The sequence below is a fragment of the Dermacentor albipictus genome, chromosome 1 (assembly GCF_038994185.2).
Source record: "Dermacentor albipictus isolate Rhodes 1998 colony chromosome 1, USDA_Dalb.pri_finalv2, whole genome shotgun sequence".
Lineage (NCBI taxonomy): Eukaryota > Metazoa > Arthropoda > Arachnida > Ixodida > Ixodidae > Dermacentor > Dermacentor albipictus.
The window spans coordinates 257,934,691-257,954,635 of NC_091821.1; the positions used below are offsets into that span (position 1 = coordinate 257,934,691).

The window sequence follows — 19,945 nt, forward strand, 5'->3', positions numbered from 1 at the left end:
CAAACGATCTAGGATGCCTATCGTTCGACTCGTTCACGATGGAAATTTTCACAAATGGAGAAAGCACGAGGTGCTTTTTCTGGATAGCGGTTTCGTCATTTCCAAGCACTTTCACTTTATAGTCTTAGTTTAGCGTGTATATCGTAATAGCGGGCTTAGCGGAATCTAAATACGCATGCGCAGAACGCTAGACGACCAATAACGTTTAGCCTATGCACGATATTTCTCACATTTAACGTTATCGTTAGAGACCGGATTTTAGGCAAATGCCTATTTTGATCCTTGCGCTCTTATCGCCCCACTTTGATATATGAGCATGAATTAAAGGTTAAGAAGGGCTTTTATGGTGTTTTTATAGTGCCTATAAATGCCTATTTTGGCGTTTGTGCCTAAATGCCTATAAATGTCTATTTTCAAAATCGGCGCCTATATGAACACTATTTAGCCTCAAGTTTCGCTTTTGAGTGCAGCTTGAGACCGTTATTCATGTTACCCGGTAAGATTGACTGTTCGGAACTCTGTGATGTTCAACCTAGTCCTCTAGTTCAACTAACTCTCGGAAAACAACCGCTAGCAGCACTGAAATGGGACGCGCCGGCCAGCATATGCCGCCGCGCTGACATGGCGCGAGCGGTTGGCGAATGCGAAACCGCGGAAAGCCGTCAGAGAAAAGGAGAGTGAAGAGCAAAAGAAGAAAGATGTGATGCGCACCGCGGCTTTTGTTTTGTTTGTAATTTACTTTTTAAGGTACGTGTTAACCACGATTGGAGAAATTGGCTCTACGCGATTCGACCCGGCTAGGGAGCCTACATGCAAGCTCTGTTTCAAACAGCGCTCGCATGTGGGCTCCCTACGACCCGGTCATCCTATACCTTGCGGTCTTTTAGCGGTCCGCCCTTCTCAGCCACGCCGAAAAGAAAGGCACCCAGGAGTGTGTTGATTCGACAGTGGACACTTGACTCACCATGCTACAGAATAAACGGAGAGACCGTGTTCTGCGAACCATGTGGGTAAAAGGTGAGCCGACGTGTTTTTTACGTGCCGTGAGCGTTTCATTTGATTCCGGAACTGTGAAGTCGTCCATTGTGCCGCGTTGGTTGGCGTCTAGCCGTTATGGCCGGGATTCGCTGTTGTTTCCTTTCGTTTATATTGTCCCTTGCGCTAAGAAAATGAAGGAGGCACCTGTATTGTTTCGAAAAGTGCAGACAGCGTTCCTTTGGGTGCCTGCTTTTGTTCAAACGTTGCTTATTTTGCATACTAGCTTTGTTTATAAAGTCCTAAACATTCAATACAATTGAGGTTATTGAGACGATATGTGTTAGAAACCTTGTGGTAGCGAGTCACAATTCTATGTACCGTCCCTGTGTGCTGCGTTAAGTGAACATTGAGACATTTGTTGATCGAGCGACCAATTGATCGGTTGATACTGAAAGACGATGTTTCAAAAATATGATGTACGGAGCATGTTTTTAGGCTGTGCTCTAAACATTCGTTAAAGCGAGGTCCACCTGGTAGCTGCACGGCTAAATAACATGTGTATGCCAGCAAGAATTACCGAGGTACGCCACGCCATGTTAGCACCCGATTGGATTCCGGTGCCTTATATACTGCCGTGGTGCTTTAATACTTACCACCGTGGAATTTAGCGGATTGACGTCGCACACCGTGCACGCGCTGAGTCAAATTATTATTACGTCCGCGGAAGCTCAGCTTCTCCTTGCGCTTCAAGTACGTCGTGGTCGCATGAAGCGCGTGGCAGCCCTCTGATGAAGTGCAGTTCTACCATCAAATGGGACGCGGCAGGCAGGTTCGAGCACTTCGCTGTGAAAGTTGGAATGTCTATTGGTGCTTATGGTATTTATTTATATTGTGCTAGCGTGTCAGCATGCTTAGTATTTTAGCATGTTTATCGATGCTGTGATATGGAATATACGCTTCGTATTTAAGAAATCCTAACGCATTTGCGCAGATTCCTTGCGAGAAAAAGTACCATCTGGCACAGCATGAGAAGACGGAAGGTCACCTGGCAAAGGTTAAGCGCGACAAGCCCTCAACATCCAAACAGTCGTTTTTGATAACAGCCTTCAAGGACGACAGGACGAACGCTTTCAACGTCGATTTGTGCGAGGCCCTAGTGGCTGCAAATATTCATTGGGCCAAGATTGAAAATCCTGTACTGAAACAATTCCTACCGAAATATTGCAACCACAACGTGCCGCCTGAGTCTACGTTGCGGAAGAACTACTTCCCGCCTTTGTATGAAGAAACGCTAAGAAGAATCAGAGAAGAGCTTAGCGACTCCTGCATCTGGATTTCCGTAGACGAAACAACAGACGTCCAGGAGCGCTTTGTAGCTCGCTTTCTGGCTGGGAAGCTTGCGGCACACGAGAAAACAAGAGATTTCCTTGTGTGCTCGAAGCGTTTGGAGAGAACGAACGGGGAGTCCATAGCATACTTTGTAAACGAATCCCTGAAGGTTCTGTACCCTGCAGGAGGCGATGACACCAAGGTTTTGTTGCTCTACACAGAAGCCGCAGGCTACATGCACAAGGCAGCTCATCTTCTGAAGACCTTCTACCCGCACATGGTGCATGCCACATGCCTAGCTCATGCGCTCCACCGTGTTTGTGAAGAACTGAGGAAGCAGTTCATTGACGTCAACGAGCTCATTGCTTCAGCCAAGGCCGTGTTCCTGAAGGCACCATCTCGCGTGCGCTCGTTCAGGGAGAAGTTGCCGGACGTACCCCTTCCGCCAGAGCCCATCGTCACACGTCGGAGAACATGGCTAGAAGATGTTGAGTATTACAACTGCTATTTTTCGGGCACCAGGGTCGTGATTAACGGCTTTTCAGGTGACGAGAGTGCTGTGGTCCGAAAGGCTCAAGCTGTCCTCTCTGTGGATAGCCTCCAAGGAGACCTCGCCTACTTGTGCGCCAACTTCACGTTCCTTGCAAATACTATCAAGAAACTTGAAAGTTCGGGAGAAACTCTAATTACGAGCATTGCGCTAATTTTGCATGCACAGCAAAGAATGGCCGCCGTTCCTGAAGGACCAGTAGCCGAAAAGGCACGTGCGAAGTGACACTCGGTCTTGGATAACAACGCGGGATTTTCTGTCGTTAAAAGAAATTTCAGGAGTCCTTGCTGGGATCCCAGTGTCGGTTAAGCCATCGAATGTTCCCAAATACAACTACGCTCCAATAACATTTGTCGATGTCGAGCGTTCCTTCTCAGCGTACAAGCTCATTTTCAGTGACAAGAGGCACAATTCTGAATCGCAAAAACTGGAGATGATGGTAGTTTGCTATTGTTTCCACAATTTTCACAGTGATTCTTAGACTACGTTCCGCGTGCTCTCCAAACAGATTTCTTCAAACATGTGCACTTCAAAATGAGCGGAACTGTATTTGCCAGTGTTCGGACGTCTTGCGTGTAATTCGGAAGGTGTCATTGTATATGAGAAAATTGCCAGAGTTGTATCAAACAGTCCTCATGTAAGAACATGGTAATTGCTTAATAAATCGCCGTCTCTCGCATTTATAATTTGTCTGTTTTGTTGTGTCTTAATTAAACTGCGTCAGGTAGACATGACAGCGCTTTTCTTAAGCAGTATTTCCAGCTTTCAATTATTCTTTTTCATGCCTGTTTCACTATATGCGGCGCTCGAGTAAGCTACAGTGGCAATTGAACATGAATATGAACAGTGCGCTTGTTGAATTAAGGCAATTGATCGTCATTAGACCAGCAGTTTTATGGGACAATTGCACGGCTATGGTCAACTGTTGGCGCCTTTGCGATATCATAAACAATAACAGTTCTTGTTTTCCTGCTGTAGATACAGGTCGCGCACGTCTTCGTTTGAAATTATTTGCATTTATGTAAAAATTTATTGTGCCTATATTTACGACGTTGGAGGCCTAAGACGTTGTTTTGCCTGCCTAATTTTGGCGTCTAAAACGCGCTTTTTAATGCCTAAAAGTCCGGCCTCTAGTAATCGTCTTTGCATGGAAGAAGGAAAAAAAGGAGGAGGGAACATACCGCGACGCGACTGAAGCCAAACCTGGTGGTTCAACACGTGATTGCACGTCAAAGCGCGCGGTTGGTTTTAGTGTTCCAGCTCAGAGCCATGGACGGCAGGGCTGCCGAACAAACGCGCACCGAATAAAAACTACTGGCCTATAGCTACTGGTAACCAAACGTCTTAAGAAATTTCGTTCCGTGACCTCGAGGCAATAAGTCACGTGCTGGGCCACCACTGTGGCTTCACGGAGCGTTCGTTAGCCAAGGGTGGCTGCGTGACAATGCTCTATCTTATATTTTCCCTTCCTCCTTCGTCTTTGCGTGGCTTACGTAGTTTACGCAAAAAACAGGGCGGCGGTCCCAACCGCGCTCTCTGAACTGAATTTGGCTTTGCTTTTGTAGAATTCGCTTAATTCATAGCAAATGACTGTTTAAACGGCTTTCGCTTAGTATCAAGCCGCTTCGACGAAAGCATATTATGAATACAGTCGCGGATTTTTCGAGGATGCTTGTCGTTTCGAACCAACGAGGCTTTAGAGAGAAATCGATGGATGGATGCTATGAGCGTCTCCTTTGAAATAGAGCGGTGGGTTGCGCTACCAAGCCCTTGTTGTTATTGTTTCTTTTCTGATTTCGTTACTCATGACAGGTTTCTTTTCCATTGCCGCCAACCATGAAATTATCTCAGCCTCTCAGACTTTCCACTTGGCGTTCTTTGTTGCCGTGTTGCTCACCATATAGGCCGCATACTTGCTGGTAAGCTTCCTAGTTCTTTTCCTCCACTGGGAATCAATGTTATTCCAGTGCGAGTTCTTGAACACTCCCCCCCCCCTTCACTTTCTTCCATATTCCTCAGTCGTTCTTCACAATTAATTTTACTGTGAGCTTACCTCACTTCAAAACTTGTCCAGTCCATATCACACTGCACAGCTTCGTTTGTAGTCTGCCCGTGTGCGCCCAGTGCGAGGCGTCCCACTGACCTTTGGTTACCATCGAGTCCTGATTGTACCGCTGAGTATAAGCAAACAACCTTATTTCTACATGCAAGTCCTGGAACCATTACACCTTTCCACGTACCCCGGAGCACCTCGTACCTATTGTATCCCCATAGCGCTTTGTTTCATTATGGCCGCGTTTATTTTGCCCTTTAATATTATTGTTTTCTTTCCCTGTGTTTTCATATATCTATTGCCTTCGTTTATCTATACACCAAGGTATTTGGATTCTCTTAAACGAAGTACTTCCTGGCCATCTATTGACACAGTCTGTTTTCACCTAATACTACAAAACTCGATATTTTAACGCTAGATTTCGTTTCTATATTCTCACCTTCCTGTCCACAGATATTAGCCAGACGTTGCATATCGCTTTACGTGTTAGCAAGCAACACGTACGATGTCGCCCGCATAAAACAAACCTGGAAGCTGCTGCTCTAACATTGTGCCCGCCTGTTTGTATGAGATTAAACCCGACACTGATTCCTCCTAGGGTCCTTTCCATCTTTACCACGTACATTAAAAACAGCAGCGGGGATAAAGAACAGCCCTTCCACAGTACCTTGGTGATATCAACTTTCTCCTCGCTCCTCATCCCTTCCTATTCAACGCAAACGGTGTTTTCTAGGTAAATGTCCCCGAGAAGCTGTATACAGTCGTTGCCTAAGCCTTCCCCTTCCGATATATCCCACAAAACGTTGCAGTCCACGTTGTCGTACGCTCCGGTAATGGATTAAACAAGCCATAACGGTGTCTTTTCTTTCCTGGATATTTCAATACATTGAGTAAGAAAAAAATCAAGTTATCGTCCAGACTCCTACCTATTCTGAAACCATTCTGAAATTCTTCGAATATGCCACTATATATTCTGCCCATGCTTGCAGTTTCACTTTAATCGCCTGCACTGCTAAGCTAGTCTATTATCGATGTAATGGTCAATGGTCCATGAGTGAATTCTATCCTTGCCCCTCCCCCCCCCCCCCCCCCACCTTTATAAATTAAGTTCATTCTACTTCGTCGCCAACTGTCTGGTATTCGCCTATCCTGTAAGTACTTTTTCCAACTGCTTTCAACAGAGCTTCGTTACTTTTTGGTCCTAGCTCATTAATCAACCTAACGGGAACCTCGTCTAACCCTGTGGCTGTGCGCTTAGGAACTTTCTCTTCGGCTTTCTTTCAATTGAAATTGCTCAGCACAAGCCCCTTTTCCGTCTGGTTCTCATGCTTTTTCTTTTCTCCCCCAAAAAAGCCACCTCGTCATTGACTTGAAATGATTCGGCTGTTACTTTTCGGGTGTAATTTGACGTCACGTCCCCTTCCAGTTTGTTTCTACCTTTCTCTAGGATAAGTTGTTGTATTGTGCCACACTTCCTACCTGATAAGTTAATGTGGTTCCAAAATATTCTAGGTACGGCCTCCTCTTTCTCACGTATTTGTTACAACCAACGTTCACTTTCACATTTAATCTTTGCTTGGACCAGCATTTGAACCATATATTAAAGCGAAGCTTTCTTGTCCTCTTCCTTCAAGTTTTCCACTGCTGTGGCTGTCCTGCACCCCACGACGGGTGGGTGGTTCAGAGCGTGCATATACATGGAAAGAGCGTGGCAGAGGAAAGACGACGCTACTGCCGCGATCTCGTTATGGTCACAGCCAAGTAACTTAACGATATTTGATTTCTACTGAACAAAACGCATTCACGTCACCGATTTGTATTTGTGAACCACCCGCCGTGGTTGCTCAGTGGCTATGGTGTTGGGCTGCCGAGCACGAGGTCGCGGGATCGAATCCCGGCCACGGCGGCCGCATTTCGATGGAGGTGAAATGCGAAAACACCCGTGTACTTAGATTTAGGGGCCCGTTAAAGAGCCCCAGGTGGTCGAAATTTCCGGAGTCCTCCACTACGGCGTGCCTCATAATCAGAAACTGGTTTTGGCACGTAAAACCCCACATTTTTTTTTTTGTATTTGTGAACCGGCAAAAGAAGCGTTCACGTTAAGCGCGACTCACAACTAGGCAGAAGTCGGCGCATGCACAGAACTCATCTTGCCAGCTGATACGATAAAAAATACAACGTAAATAAATTTGATACGACGGTGTATCAAATTTACACGAGACTTGTTCTAGCGCGTGTTCTATCGATTAGCGCACTGCTGCTGCTCGAGTGCGTATTAGGTAGGCGAGTCGTGCGAGAAGCCGGCCGGCCGGTCTCGTTACATTTCTTCAGTACTCCTTCATATGATTTCCAAGAGGTACACGCGTCGATTTCGCAGCACATTATTATAAAGCTTCTTGCCTGTGAGGAAGTAATACCAACCGAAATTCTACGTTGATTGACGGCACAGATCGGCGATTACACTCTCAAAGCTGAGTGCGTTTGCTTGGCATAAGGTGTTTATGGAAGGCCGTAAAAGGGTTAAAAATGAGAACCGTGATCGTCGCCCACGGACGAGCACTACGGTGCAGATCATTCAAGCTATTCGTGCTTTCTCATGGGGGACCGACGCTCTAATGTTTCCGAAATTTGTTCCAGGAGTGGCATACGTTATGGAAGCACTCAACCCACAATAATAAAGGATCTAGGATTCTGTAAAATGTCTGCCCAATGGGTAACCCGTATTTTGGCTGCAGAACAGAAGTTGGTACGTTGGCACGTTTGTGAGCGGCTCTCAGCGCGGTTTGCACAAACGACTTTTTTTTTTAATCGCATCGTTACGTGCGATAAAACTTGGGTACACTACTAGACGTCCGAGTCAAAACAAGTAAGCATGTAGTGGAGAAATACGTGTAAGGCAGCCCCTGTCAAAGCCAAGACTCGGCTGTCGGCTATTAAAGTGCTTCATTTTTTTTTTTTTTAACGGGGGAAGAGAGGAGAGGAGGGGGTGGGGCGGACACCGCGGAATTTCGCACATTGCACGATCGTCGCACCATCATTGCTGAGTATGTGTGAGCTTTTGTTGAGTGAGGTTAAACTTGCTAATCGCCGCGAAAGGCGTGTCCGGCCGATATGTAGTCATTCTTCCCGTGACAACGCCAGACTCAATGTTGCAGTTGTCACATGTGCAAAATTTTGGAAAATGAGTTGGGCATCACTGTAATGCCTTCCCTATAAACCTGACTTACTGCCTTTTGACGTTCATATCTTTGTGCCACTCAAAGAAGCTCAGGGAAGCTAACGATCCGACGACGACGATGCAGTGGAGGAGTACGTTCGCAACTGACTGCCGACACAATCTACTTCATTTTGTGATGACGGGATCAAAAACCTACCGATCGGCTGGTAAAAAAACGCGTTTCTATATGCAGAAAAATAATGTATACTCGGTTTATCCCTTATTACAAATTCATATATATATATATATATATATATATATATATATATATATATATATATATATATATATATATATATATATATATATATATATATATATATATAATTGTTTATATTTGATGCACCTTCGTTGTATAAAGGATGAGAACAAAGGGTAACATGACGCACAGCTTGTGCCAGCACACGACGCATGTAACTTCAAGAGCCGACAATGCTCCGTCCGTGCGCTTTGCCTGCCATCCACTACACAAGTGAACGCTGATCGGATTCTGGCTATGGCAGCTGGGCCACATGAATGCCGGTTCACATGGCCACTTTCGATCGAGATCGAGCCCCATCCGGATCGAAATTCTCGACCGCGATTGGCTTCCTCCTACAGCTTACGCAAGGGAGCCAATCGCGACCCCATCCCGATCGGGTTTGATCACGATCGAAAGTGCGCCGTGTGACACCGGTATAACGAAACCCACGATCCACGTGAAATCGGAAAACACTTTGTTTGGGGCGATAAGCTGCCGAGTCCAGATACCACAGCCGCGTAACGTTTGTGCAAGCTTGGCCGCTCGGGCGCTTTTTGCATGCATTAGCGTCGTACAAAGCTACATGGACTAACAAAACATGCAATAAATGAAGATCGGTAACTTACGCAGATCTCCTCGCCGGATGCCATGCCTTGGAATTACAAGAGAGTTCACGCTACGAAAAAGCACAAGTTTTTATTTGTTGCATGTTATCTTTACAGAACGCTCACGCACCACAATCTAAATATCAGGTACCGTTACTTTTGCACTATCATCTCGCAGAACCGCTAGGCGTACAACTTCCTTTCACTGTCACTAGTGCAGTCTGCAAGCTATCCATATTGTCGAATGCTACACGAATAACGACACCAAAGCACACAATCATATCCAAAGCTTCAAAAGCGCAATGAGCAGTGAAGCCAACCTTCGGCTTATTTTATCGCGCATTCACCTATTAACGAAACATGCGCGGGCTTCTGCATCCATACGGAATTTATCGAAGTGTGGCTGCTAGGTGTTACCCGACAATGGGTTAAGCCTTTAAATTCCTGTAACTGGTTGCAAATTTTCGAGCCAGCTACCAATGTGTTCTGTCAGCACTAACCTGTAGAAATGCAAGCACGCAACAACCGATTACCGCATTTGGCGGATGAGCAGTATCGGATGTGTCACGAGTTCCTTTCTCCACCTCCGAGCATCCGACTTCGTTCAGCGGACAAACCATCCGACCATTCGACCGTACGTCACAAAGCGGCGATCGGAAACAGTGTTGCTGGTGTCATGTGTCATTGCGTAAATGCAAGTTCGCATTCTCGACGGACAAAATTTTCCCATACGTTTCTGTAATTTTAACTTCAAAATACGGAAGTGTGATCACTGTAGTAGGCTGCAAAAGAACAGATAGCTTATCTGTACATATTTACGTCCTATCAAGGCTCTTACGAAAGACTGAACAAATTGCATTGCACTGTTTTCTCAGTTACGCATACATAAAAATGGCGAGTATTTATAACAAATGAAATGCACGATTATGAAGTTGCATTTCACAAAGAAAAAAAACAATGACCAATCTAGTGCATGCCAACCGCCAGGGGTTCTGAAATCGCCACATTGGTTGTTTAGCTCAGAATGGCAATGGCCCGCGGTGCCTCGGTGCGAGAGCTTGCTAGCTAGGGTAGGGTACTTTAAGCGGTGCGATGTAGACTAAACTAAACACGCACATCTGTCAGAACAGGAGCACGTATCAGTAAAGTAACTATGGTTAGTACATTTTGAATTTTCTGTTCTTGGCAGCGTGCACTTGCATTTTGCGTTCCGCGTGACAGTCGGGGAAGAATTTTTCCGGTATACGAGAAGCTGGAATTTAGGCTTAAGAATGATGGTTCCTCTGAGGATTGCAGCTGGAGGAGAAATCGGTGATAAAAAACGATGGAAAAAATGAAGTCTACCTCGTCATGCGTAGCAGCGTCGACAGTTCTATTAATATGCTGTCTTCGCCTGGCGAATGTGAGTGAGGTACTCTTTGTTGCTGTCAAACTTGCAGCCAGTGTCTTTTACTCGTTAGCAAGTTGCGCTGACTTGCGTGATCACCGGTTGCGGTGATTTCGTGTTTTCATGTCTCTAATCTTAATGGATTTCGTCATCAGTTGAGCGAGTACCAGAATTGCGCGCTTGCGATTGTACTTAACTTTCAACCAGAAGTAATGTATTAAATGTCTTGTGTATCTTTTGGGTAAGTGAGATGTATCAGCTCAGTGGCGGTGACTAATTTAGGCGAGAGTGACGATGCTGCGCCTGTGAAAGCTGTTTTGTCCAGAGTTATATCGCTGATTGTTTGGGATGGCGCGGTACATGTGGTACAGGAGCCGTGCTGCCGTGCTCGTTTCTGATCTGGGAAGAACAGCGCAACCGTCCGGAGCCTCCCGGGGAGCAGTGCAGATACCAAGTACCTGTGATAAAATGGACCAAACAGACTGACGGTAAGAGCACGCGACATGACGGCCTCGTAGGCGTATTTTCTGGTGTACAAGAAACTCGCCGCGTTTCGTCACGGCACGTGACGCGGCGTGTTATGAATGTTTCTCGCAACTTACCGTCTTTAAAGTGACTGGACGTTCCTACGCTTCGAAAAATGAGAGCGCGACAAGTGAACCGCAGACTATGAAACAAAATAATTGCAGTATTTAACATATTGTTCCTTTCAAATCTTGCATATGATGCCCTTCAGTCCATTGATGTAACTAAACATCAAATCTAAAAAGTGCGTTGTTACGTAACTCAACTATCCCCGTCGAGGACAGCAGACACAGTGTATAATCGCCTATGGAAAGATCGCAGCGGTGGTTCAAACTTGTAGACTAACTTGCTCGCCGGACAGAAACTTAATTAGGATTGTCATGAACTTCCAGTAAAGGAATAACTTTCTTCATATTTTGTTTGTAAATTCATACTGCTGGCATAAGTTGTCAAGAATATGATTTACATTTGTTTTTATTTGGATTGATTATATACAGTTTTGGTTTTTCCTGTTGTTTTGCCAAAGTGTAAATATTGTGTGTGTGGTGACATTTGCCAGTACCAATGAGGTATGGGCTAGAGATCTAATTGCATCTTCGCATAGATTTCTGTGTGTACCAATCTTGGGAAGTAAACAGCTGAAAAATGTGTTGTCTATAACACTAAGCAAATCCTCTAAATAATTGACTTAGCTTTCTCGTTGCATTATCTAATTATGTTTGTTGATTTGAAGTTGTTGCATCTTCAATGGCAACAACTGTGTAATGTTGCAGAGGTTCTCAGAGCAACTCAAATTTTCTTTTCTCATTTCGTTTCTACACTTACCTACGTTATGGTGTTACAAGGTCTGGCTAAGTGTCATGCAACAATGGCAAAAGCACAGTGTTTTACCTGCTATTGTAGATGACAATTTGGGTGTGGAAGTATGTGCCATAAGTTAGTAGCTCTGAGATGATTAGGCGAACTGGACAAGGGGAGATAAATTTTTACTACAGGGTTTGCCATAATGCATAGTGTAAAAGAGAACAGAAAAACAAAGAGTGCTGGTGAGGAACATAACCCTATGACCTGTGCTGCCTGGCAGTGTTTTTCTGTCTTTATTAGATCTCTTTAAGTTGGGCATTTTTCATGAGAAACTGTAACCTTGTCCCCTGTGTAGACCTCCGCTGGATTGTAAACATATGGAGTGCTGGAAAGGATTCTGGAATGCAAACAATAACAAAGCAAGCAGATACACAGACGCATAATATCCACTGCATTTACAGCTCATTTTTTTTTTGTGTGTGTGTAATTCCATGGTTTTTCCTTGGCTCTTTTCCATGTTTTTGTAATTTGTCATGTGAAAACACAGTTCTCCTATATGTACTATGGCGACTTTTGTGGCTGAAAAACGCTCACGTATGACTGATGACAAACTTGCCACATTAATGTGGTCCAAATGTCAGATGAGTGAAGTTCAATTCTGGAGACTTTTCAGACATGCATGAGTAGGAAGAACATACAAAGCAAAGCATTGACATTTGCCTGTAAGGGAAGTGAAGAATTACCGTTTCTTTGTAAGAGTTATTGTACTCATGCCAAAAACATTGTGATTGTCATGGCCCTACCTAAAGAAGGCTGAGGCCAGTCCTGCCTCTTGAAATTATACTGGTGAAAGTGCTTTCTGACTGTGCAGAACTTACCTCTGTGCAGTGTTGTGAAAAAGAGAGCAGAAACAAAAGCAGTGACTCACTGATTTTTATTTGGTGCTTACAGACTAACTTAAGCACAGATAGAAAAACTGCAAATTAGTTTTTCTTCATACACACACACGCACGTGCGCACATGCACACACACATTAACCTTGGGACCAAGAAAACTTTGAGCTATCTTGTCACATGTTGAAAACCATTTGTTATTATTTAGTACAGTTTTGAACTTATGAAGTCTAAAGTTGTAAAAATAATTTATGGACACCCATTATATTCTTACTATGCCTTGTGTGTGAGACTGTTATGTCAGCTATAGCATGTGATAAACTATTCAACTTCATCCTTTGTTTCCTTATACTTCATGATTCGCGAAAAATGCAGAAAGCTTCTGAAGAGTTTCATGAGGAGGGTTCTATTTTAATGTAAGTAGTTTTGTTGTGACAACATTGTGCATTATGCAGAAAATTTTCCATGATCTTATTCTGTAAAAGTGCACTAGGCTTCTGATCCACTTAAAGGGTACTCTGGCAATTTGAAGGAGGCACGGGGGGAAAATAATTGCGTTTCTAGGCCCAAAAATGTGTTTCAAGGTTATAGCAGTTTCAGGTTCTTTTACTACCTGAGAATGTTCCAAAAAATTTTGTCCTTATCAGCGCAGTAGAAATGCTCAAAATAGTATTTTTTCACAAGCCGGTGACACCATGCAAACAAGAATGTCCCAATTACCTGCAGATATTCCTTGCTCTTGGACTTGCCACGGTTCATTTGTACGCGGCTACAGGGGGAAAGAAGGAATACCATGCACTGACTGACGCTCACAGTGATAATAATCATACACAATGTGGAAAGAAGGCAGCGATGGTACTTTTTCTTATTAAAGCGAAGCTTTCTTTGCCTTTTCATCTGTTGCGCTACTGCTGTCTTGCATGCTGCGTTGGGGGTGTAGTTCAAAGCATGTATATACATGGCAGGAGCATGGCAGAGAAGAAAGTGATGCGAGAAACACGTGTGGACCTTTCCATTGCGTAGCATGTGCACAATGCCCTCTGGAGTTCCCCACAAGCATTTTAAAAACTGCAGCACTTGCCTTTCTACTCTACTAACGTGGGAGAGGGCAGGAGAGGTCAAACATGACTTGAGATGGCAAGGAAACGGCGGTTGCAGGCTAACTGAAGGCATGGTACAGTCCGCTTCTGCTATTTCTGAAAAATAAACACCATGCAAATTTGTCAGCCACACAACTGATGCAGAGCATGCACATGCAGAGCCGCATTAAAGCACCGCAGGGTCTAGGCGACGCTATGAAAGTGGTTGCATACAAAAATGAACACTTCTGTTACCGCCATGATAGCTTGACGGCTATAGCATTGCTTAAGGTGTGGGTTCAATCTCGACCATGGCAACCACATTTCGACGGGAGTGAAACACAAAAATGCTAGTGCCCTTTTATTTAGGTGCACATTAGAGAACATCAGGGTGTCAAAATTAATCTGCAGTCCGCCACTATGGCATGCCTCTTAATCTGATCATGCCCTTGGCACGTACAGCCTCTTAATTCAATTAAAGTTTAACACTGCTGCCATGATACAATGTGTCATGTGAGGCAATGATAAAGCTCAACCCTCTTGGAGATTTATGAACAATGGTGCACCACAACAGCTCAAGCAAAAACGTCTCCCTGTGCGTTCTGCGTACTACGCAGACAAACAGCAGTGGTGCACGCAAGGTAATGTTCAAGTAGGAAAAGCGGGTTCTACGAGGGTTGATCTAGAAATAAGGTACCCATCAATTTTATAAATAGACAACATTGTTTATTCTCATAGAAATTTACATAATTGGAAAGATGAAACTTTGCGCTATTTTTTACATAATCGCCATCTTTTTCTATGCATTTCTGTATCCCATGTCATAGAACTCCGCCGCCAACCTGTTGAAGCGTTTCACCTCTTCTTTGACTTCATCATTGCTCGGGAAGCATTGGCCACTCAAATGTTCCTTTAACTTGGGGAACAAGTGATAATCACTAGGCGCGAGGTCTGGACTGTACGGTGGGTGGGGCATGACAGTCCACCCAAAGTTTATGAAAAGTTCCTGGGTTTGACTGGAAACGTGAGGTCGGGCGTTATCGGGAAGCGGCGTTACAACGGCTACCAGTCCTCGCAGAAACTGATGGTCTTCCACTCCGTTCTTCAACGTGGACTTACGTCTGGCCGGCACTAAACTCCCTGCACTACTTTTGGACGTGTTGAACGGTCGTACACTTGTCGCCATACACCTCTATCAGCTGACGATGAATATCCACGGGTAGAGTCCCTTTGGCGTGCAAAAAGCTAATTACAGAACGAATCTTGGACTTGGCGGGATCAACAATGGGAACCTCAATATCGCACGTCTACTGGGCTAAGAATGAGTGGCGCAGCGAAGTGCAGCAGGGGGGAATCGAGAGTGGGGAAACAGCCGCGAGCAGCAGTGTTGCCTGATTTCGCCTCGCACCTTCCTGTGTGGCTGGAGCTCTTTGGGAACCTTACTTCTGGATCAACCCTCGTAGAATGGTAAAAAATAGCCAAAAATTTGATTTTGAGAAAAACACATTTTAGGAATGTTTGTGCCATCAAGCGCCTGCCCTCAAATTATTAGCGCTGATTTCGATCAGTAAATAGGAAAGAATCGGCTTTCAAAACTCCGCAGAAACCACAAAACACCCTGCGCCAGGTAGAATTTGCAACTTCCCGCGCGTGCAGTGACCGCAGCCGCCAGCTGCCATCTTGGCCATGTTTTGATGCTGTTTTCTTCGTGTGCATTTTGCACCGGCTCAAACTGGCGCTGCTCAAACGAAACTGCTCTTGCCACTTTTCCGAAGAGTGATTTCGGGCCTCTGATTGGGCGGACCACACGCGCACAAGGCGAGCCCCCCATCTTGTGCCTCCGATTGGCTAGCGTGACCGAAGCGTCCATTTTGTTTTTTATTTTTGTTTTGCATGCACTGCCGTCTTCGCTGTTGCCATAGAGTTTCATAAAATAATTACTAGACCGAACTCTGCCACTAGTGTCAGCTGGAGCTGCAATGGGGGCGGTTCAGCTATCGTGAGAATTGGGGAAAGTACATGGATTTGCCTAAATTTCATCCTTCTGGCTTCAGACGGCTTCGTGGCTTTGTAAACTCATTTTCCACGATTTACTGTGAGATAAATATTTAAGTAAACATTATGAAAATTGTCTGATAGCATGATTCGAACACGGGACTTTCTGGACAGAAGCCCAATATTGAAACCATTACACCACAGATGCATGCATTGACAAGCAACATAAAACGCCCTTTTGAATTTATCGCGGGCAATTAGGTGCCTTGAGACACTTGGTGCATTCCAATTTGGCCACCTCGACAACCTGAATTATTGGAATTAGTAGTGATTGTGCGTGTTCGCAGCGTTTGCGCATCGAAAAGTATAGATTGCTCTGAAATTTACGACCATAAAGGCATATGAAGCATAATGAACAAAGCCGCAAGATCGTCTGAATCCACAAGCACGAAGCTCAGACGAACCCATGTACTTCCCATCATTCCCATGGTGGCTGAACGATTGCAGCGCCAGAGTTCCCTCTAGTAATTATTGCAAGAAACTCTATGGCCGTTGCTGCCGGTTTGCGTGGGTTGTCGTCTGCTTTCGCGTGCGTTCACACGGCTGACGCACTGTCTTTTCATCTTGTGGTGTGTCAGGAGATGCTGGCCTAAAGAGGACATGTCAAGCGTAAGGAAAAAAAAAAAGCATCAATGGAACGAGAGGCTGAAAATGGCGGATGATGGTGTGCTACCAAAACGGCTAGCACGAACAGAACCATCCGTTGCGTCTGAAGCGGCGCACTCTACCGGCGCCGTTATTCTACTGGGCCTAGCTGCAGATTGATGTCATCTGATTGGCAGCCAGCGCATACAACAGCATTTAAAACTGCATTGATACGGCATACTATTCAGTATTTAATGGGCGAGTTGGCTGAGTTCATGCAAAGTGCAGCGATCTTGACGGAGTGTCTGACATAGTGCTTGACAGAATGGAAAATCAAGCTGCTGGTCGCAAAAGCCTCGGAAGCCACCCAAAGAGCATCTAGATAGAAGTGCTAAGGTCAGACTTTCAAAACGGCACAAGCAAGCAAAGGACGCTGCATAAAACCCTGGCATGCTGTATATGTATAGCAAAGCGGTGTTGCATGACAGTAATCAATTTAGGTCATTCAATAAATATTTTATGCGTGTTTTTCACTTGAACTCTGTGTAAGTTAATTTCTCTATTGAAAGGCTACCTTATTATAAAATTTTTGTGTTCATTTAGCTTGGAGGTCACTGGAATGGGCACATGAAATAGTAAATGTGGTTTCTCATGCTGGTTTAGGGGCAGTACATGGCTTTAAACAAGCTTTTCTCAGTATTCTGCGAGGGTACATTCATTAGTATGTCCATTCTCGTGAAGGATAGAGCTACAAAATGATGTCATTAATATTGCTGTAGCTGCATTCTAGAAAAAGCAGGGTGTCTACCAACCGGGAAAACTCGAGGAATTTGTGCCTGTGTCAGGGAAAATTAGCTGTAATTTTATTGAAAGGGTCGAAAGTCGCGGTAATGCTGGCTCTAGTAACAGACAGGAGTCGTAATGAATCGTCTTTGACGCCTGTTATTGGACGGAGGAGTTGCCAGTGTACAGTGAATGACCAACTTTCCGGATTCCTGATAATTTGGACGGCTTCGCGGCACCACCAACGTACCCCATAGAGTCAATGTATCAGAACGTCGGAAATTTCGGACGCAAGAACTTTTCGCCTTACGATTTTCCGGATGTTTTGCCGTGATTGCAGGTCTGAAATGGAATTATTCAAAGCCAGCACTGCTGCCATTTTGATTACCTCGCCGCCTCAAGCTGGCGCTCTAGCACGCAGATCCGCTGGTTGCCGTAGCCACCACTGCGGCAACGCTAGGCTTAGCTGCTTCTACGTTCGCTATGAAGCTTCTTGCCGTTGGTTGCCTTGTTTTTTATTGAAAGAACTCGCTGCTGTCAGCAATGGCACGGACTCCGCCTTTGCGGTCCCCGCGATTGGCTTAGAAGCTTGGAAAGCACAGTGCGTTGCATAATGCCAGTTCCCGAAAGTCAGCTTCGTCTCCGTACAGAAATGTTACTTGGTGAAGCATACGCAAAAGTATTGCAATGAAGCATAACAAGCGTGGGAAGGGGCTATTGCCGCGCGACACACTATGTATTCCTTAATTATACACGCATGCACCCGGTATTTCCAGTCACAGTATGAGCACCGATATGCCTAATACCTGTACCGACAGGCCTTCAGAGCGTTTTCAAATGGTCTTGTGGCGGTTTGAGCCCTTAATGGCAGTAAATGACGTGCACTTATTTTTTTCCAACTGGCTGATTTTTCGGATGTTCTCGTGGCCCCTAAGGAGTTCGAAAAATCTGACGTGGACTGTGCAACTGACAAAGAAGATGCTTCAAATAGTCCGTGATGCGAACAAGTGGCGGAAAGAGGACAAGAACAGAAAGGACCTAAGCATTGAGGAATGAACGGGAAAGGAAGCGTGCTGCCGCTGTTTTGAAGGAGCTTGAACTCAAAAAACAAAGTGTTGGCTGATGCCGAGGTGCTGGTGTCCCTCATCCAAACCAAGATACTCTTTAAAGCAGTGAAACACAAGACTGCATGAAGCGTAGTGCGCGGGCTGAGAATATGTCAGGACAGTTGAGGTTGACTTACGAGCTGTTGAGAGAGAATCTGAAGTGTGACAAAGTACGGGCCTCATACCACTGAGATTACTATCACTTGATAGAAATAGCTCATATTCGAAAATATTTGCTTTTGTATGCATCTCCTTTTTTATTCATATTTGTGAATGTCTGACTCGATTTGCAATTTTTTTTAATACATTTTATTTGCTGTGCATTTTACTAAGGCCTCCGTTCTTTCTCTTTTTGAATAACATAAACACTACTGCTTAGTATTCAAATTGGATTAAGTCGCTATTTTTATTTTTCTCATATACTCACTAGAGAGTGACAGCATCGGGCGATATGGTTTCAGCTCGTCTTGACATAAAACATAGTTCTGCATCACTCAAGGAATTTTGCAAAGGCACTCAGGGAAAACCTGAAAAGCTCAGGGAATTTGGAAATGTCAACTTGGTAGACACCCTGAAAAGTAACAGCTGTCTAAACTTCAAGTGCCTTTTCCTCAGTTTGATGTTTTTACACACCCCACTCAGTCTTGCAGGGCTTTTTTTCTATGCTGTTGTTGATTGGCAATAACAAATTTGGTATCAGTGTATTCATATTGAAATGATCTAAGAGGTGGTGCTATTTCTGCCACTTTAGCATCATTTTGCAGATTACAATAAAAAATGAGTGAAAATAAGAAAAAACAGTAAATGTTGGCCTGCTTTCTCACCTGTATAATATTTTCTGAACCAGAGTAGCTATCAAAAAACTAATTACAGATTTGAAATTGGCATGAAAAAACTGATCGAAGCAGTGAAGTTTAGTTCAGGTTGAGCCAACAATAAAGAAAAACATCTTGGAACCCACGTCTCCCCTTAACATCAACTTGCCACTCTTGTATTGGACTAAACGCTGAAGAAATTACGCATTCACCGTCAACGTCGCCACTAATTATTGTCAATCAAAGCAAACACCATAGAAAGCTTCGCTTACAGCGATTCCCATAGCGTATATATATTTATTTATTTATTTTATTTTGTGATACTGTCAATCCCATCAGGGATTTTTACAGGAGTGGGTTAGAAGGGTCTGTAGACATTGTAGTACAGGCATTTACATAAGGATACAAAAGAGGACATAGTAAGTGTAGAGTTTCATGGACCTATGTTAACAGCAATAAGTATGGTAAAAACATAACGCACAGAGAGCTTATTTCAATAACATATGATGTTTTGCAAAGAGACAAAAACGAAAAAAAGAAGGATAAGCATATGGTTATACATTTGATAACATCATCCATCATTTCACATCACACATTTCCAAAAACATTTGGTAATTAATACAATGATAAAGACAACGTTGATAACATCATTTAGTTGTGATTGACAGTGCTGTTGGGCCAACAAATTTGTCAACAGTGGGCTGTGCGACTACCGTCTGGGCTAAAGCATTCCAACAGCTCGCGGGAAGAACGAAAAGCTGAATGTATTGTTAGTGCAAGAATATTCTTGGAGTGTAAGGTGATGCTTGTGACGGGTTTCTCTGGATGTGTTATAGGAAATATAGGTGTTAGAACCCACATGAACCTTATTATGCAGGATGAGACACAAAAATTTGAGTCGGTACAGCATCGCACGACTGCTTAGTGAGTGAAGGCCGAT

General features: G+C 44.3%; 1 protein-coding gene across 1 annotated transcript in view; it reads left to right on the plus strand.

Moving 5' to 3' along the window:
* Positions 1-1,004: 1,004 nt before the first annotated feature.
* LOC139048463 (TBC1 domain family member 12-like) overlaps positions 1,005-19,945 on the plus strand; it is a 61,786-nt gene continuing 42,845 nt past the window's right edge. The window contains exons 1-2 of the mRNA XM_070522866.1: positions 1,005-1,017; positions 2,493-2,928. Of these exons, the coding sequence (XP_070378967.1) occupies positions 1,005-1,017; positions 2,493-2,928 (449 nt within the window). The remainder of the gene's footprint in view (positions 1,018-2,492; positions 2,929-19,945) is intronic.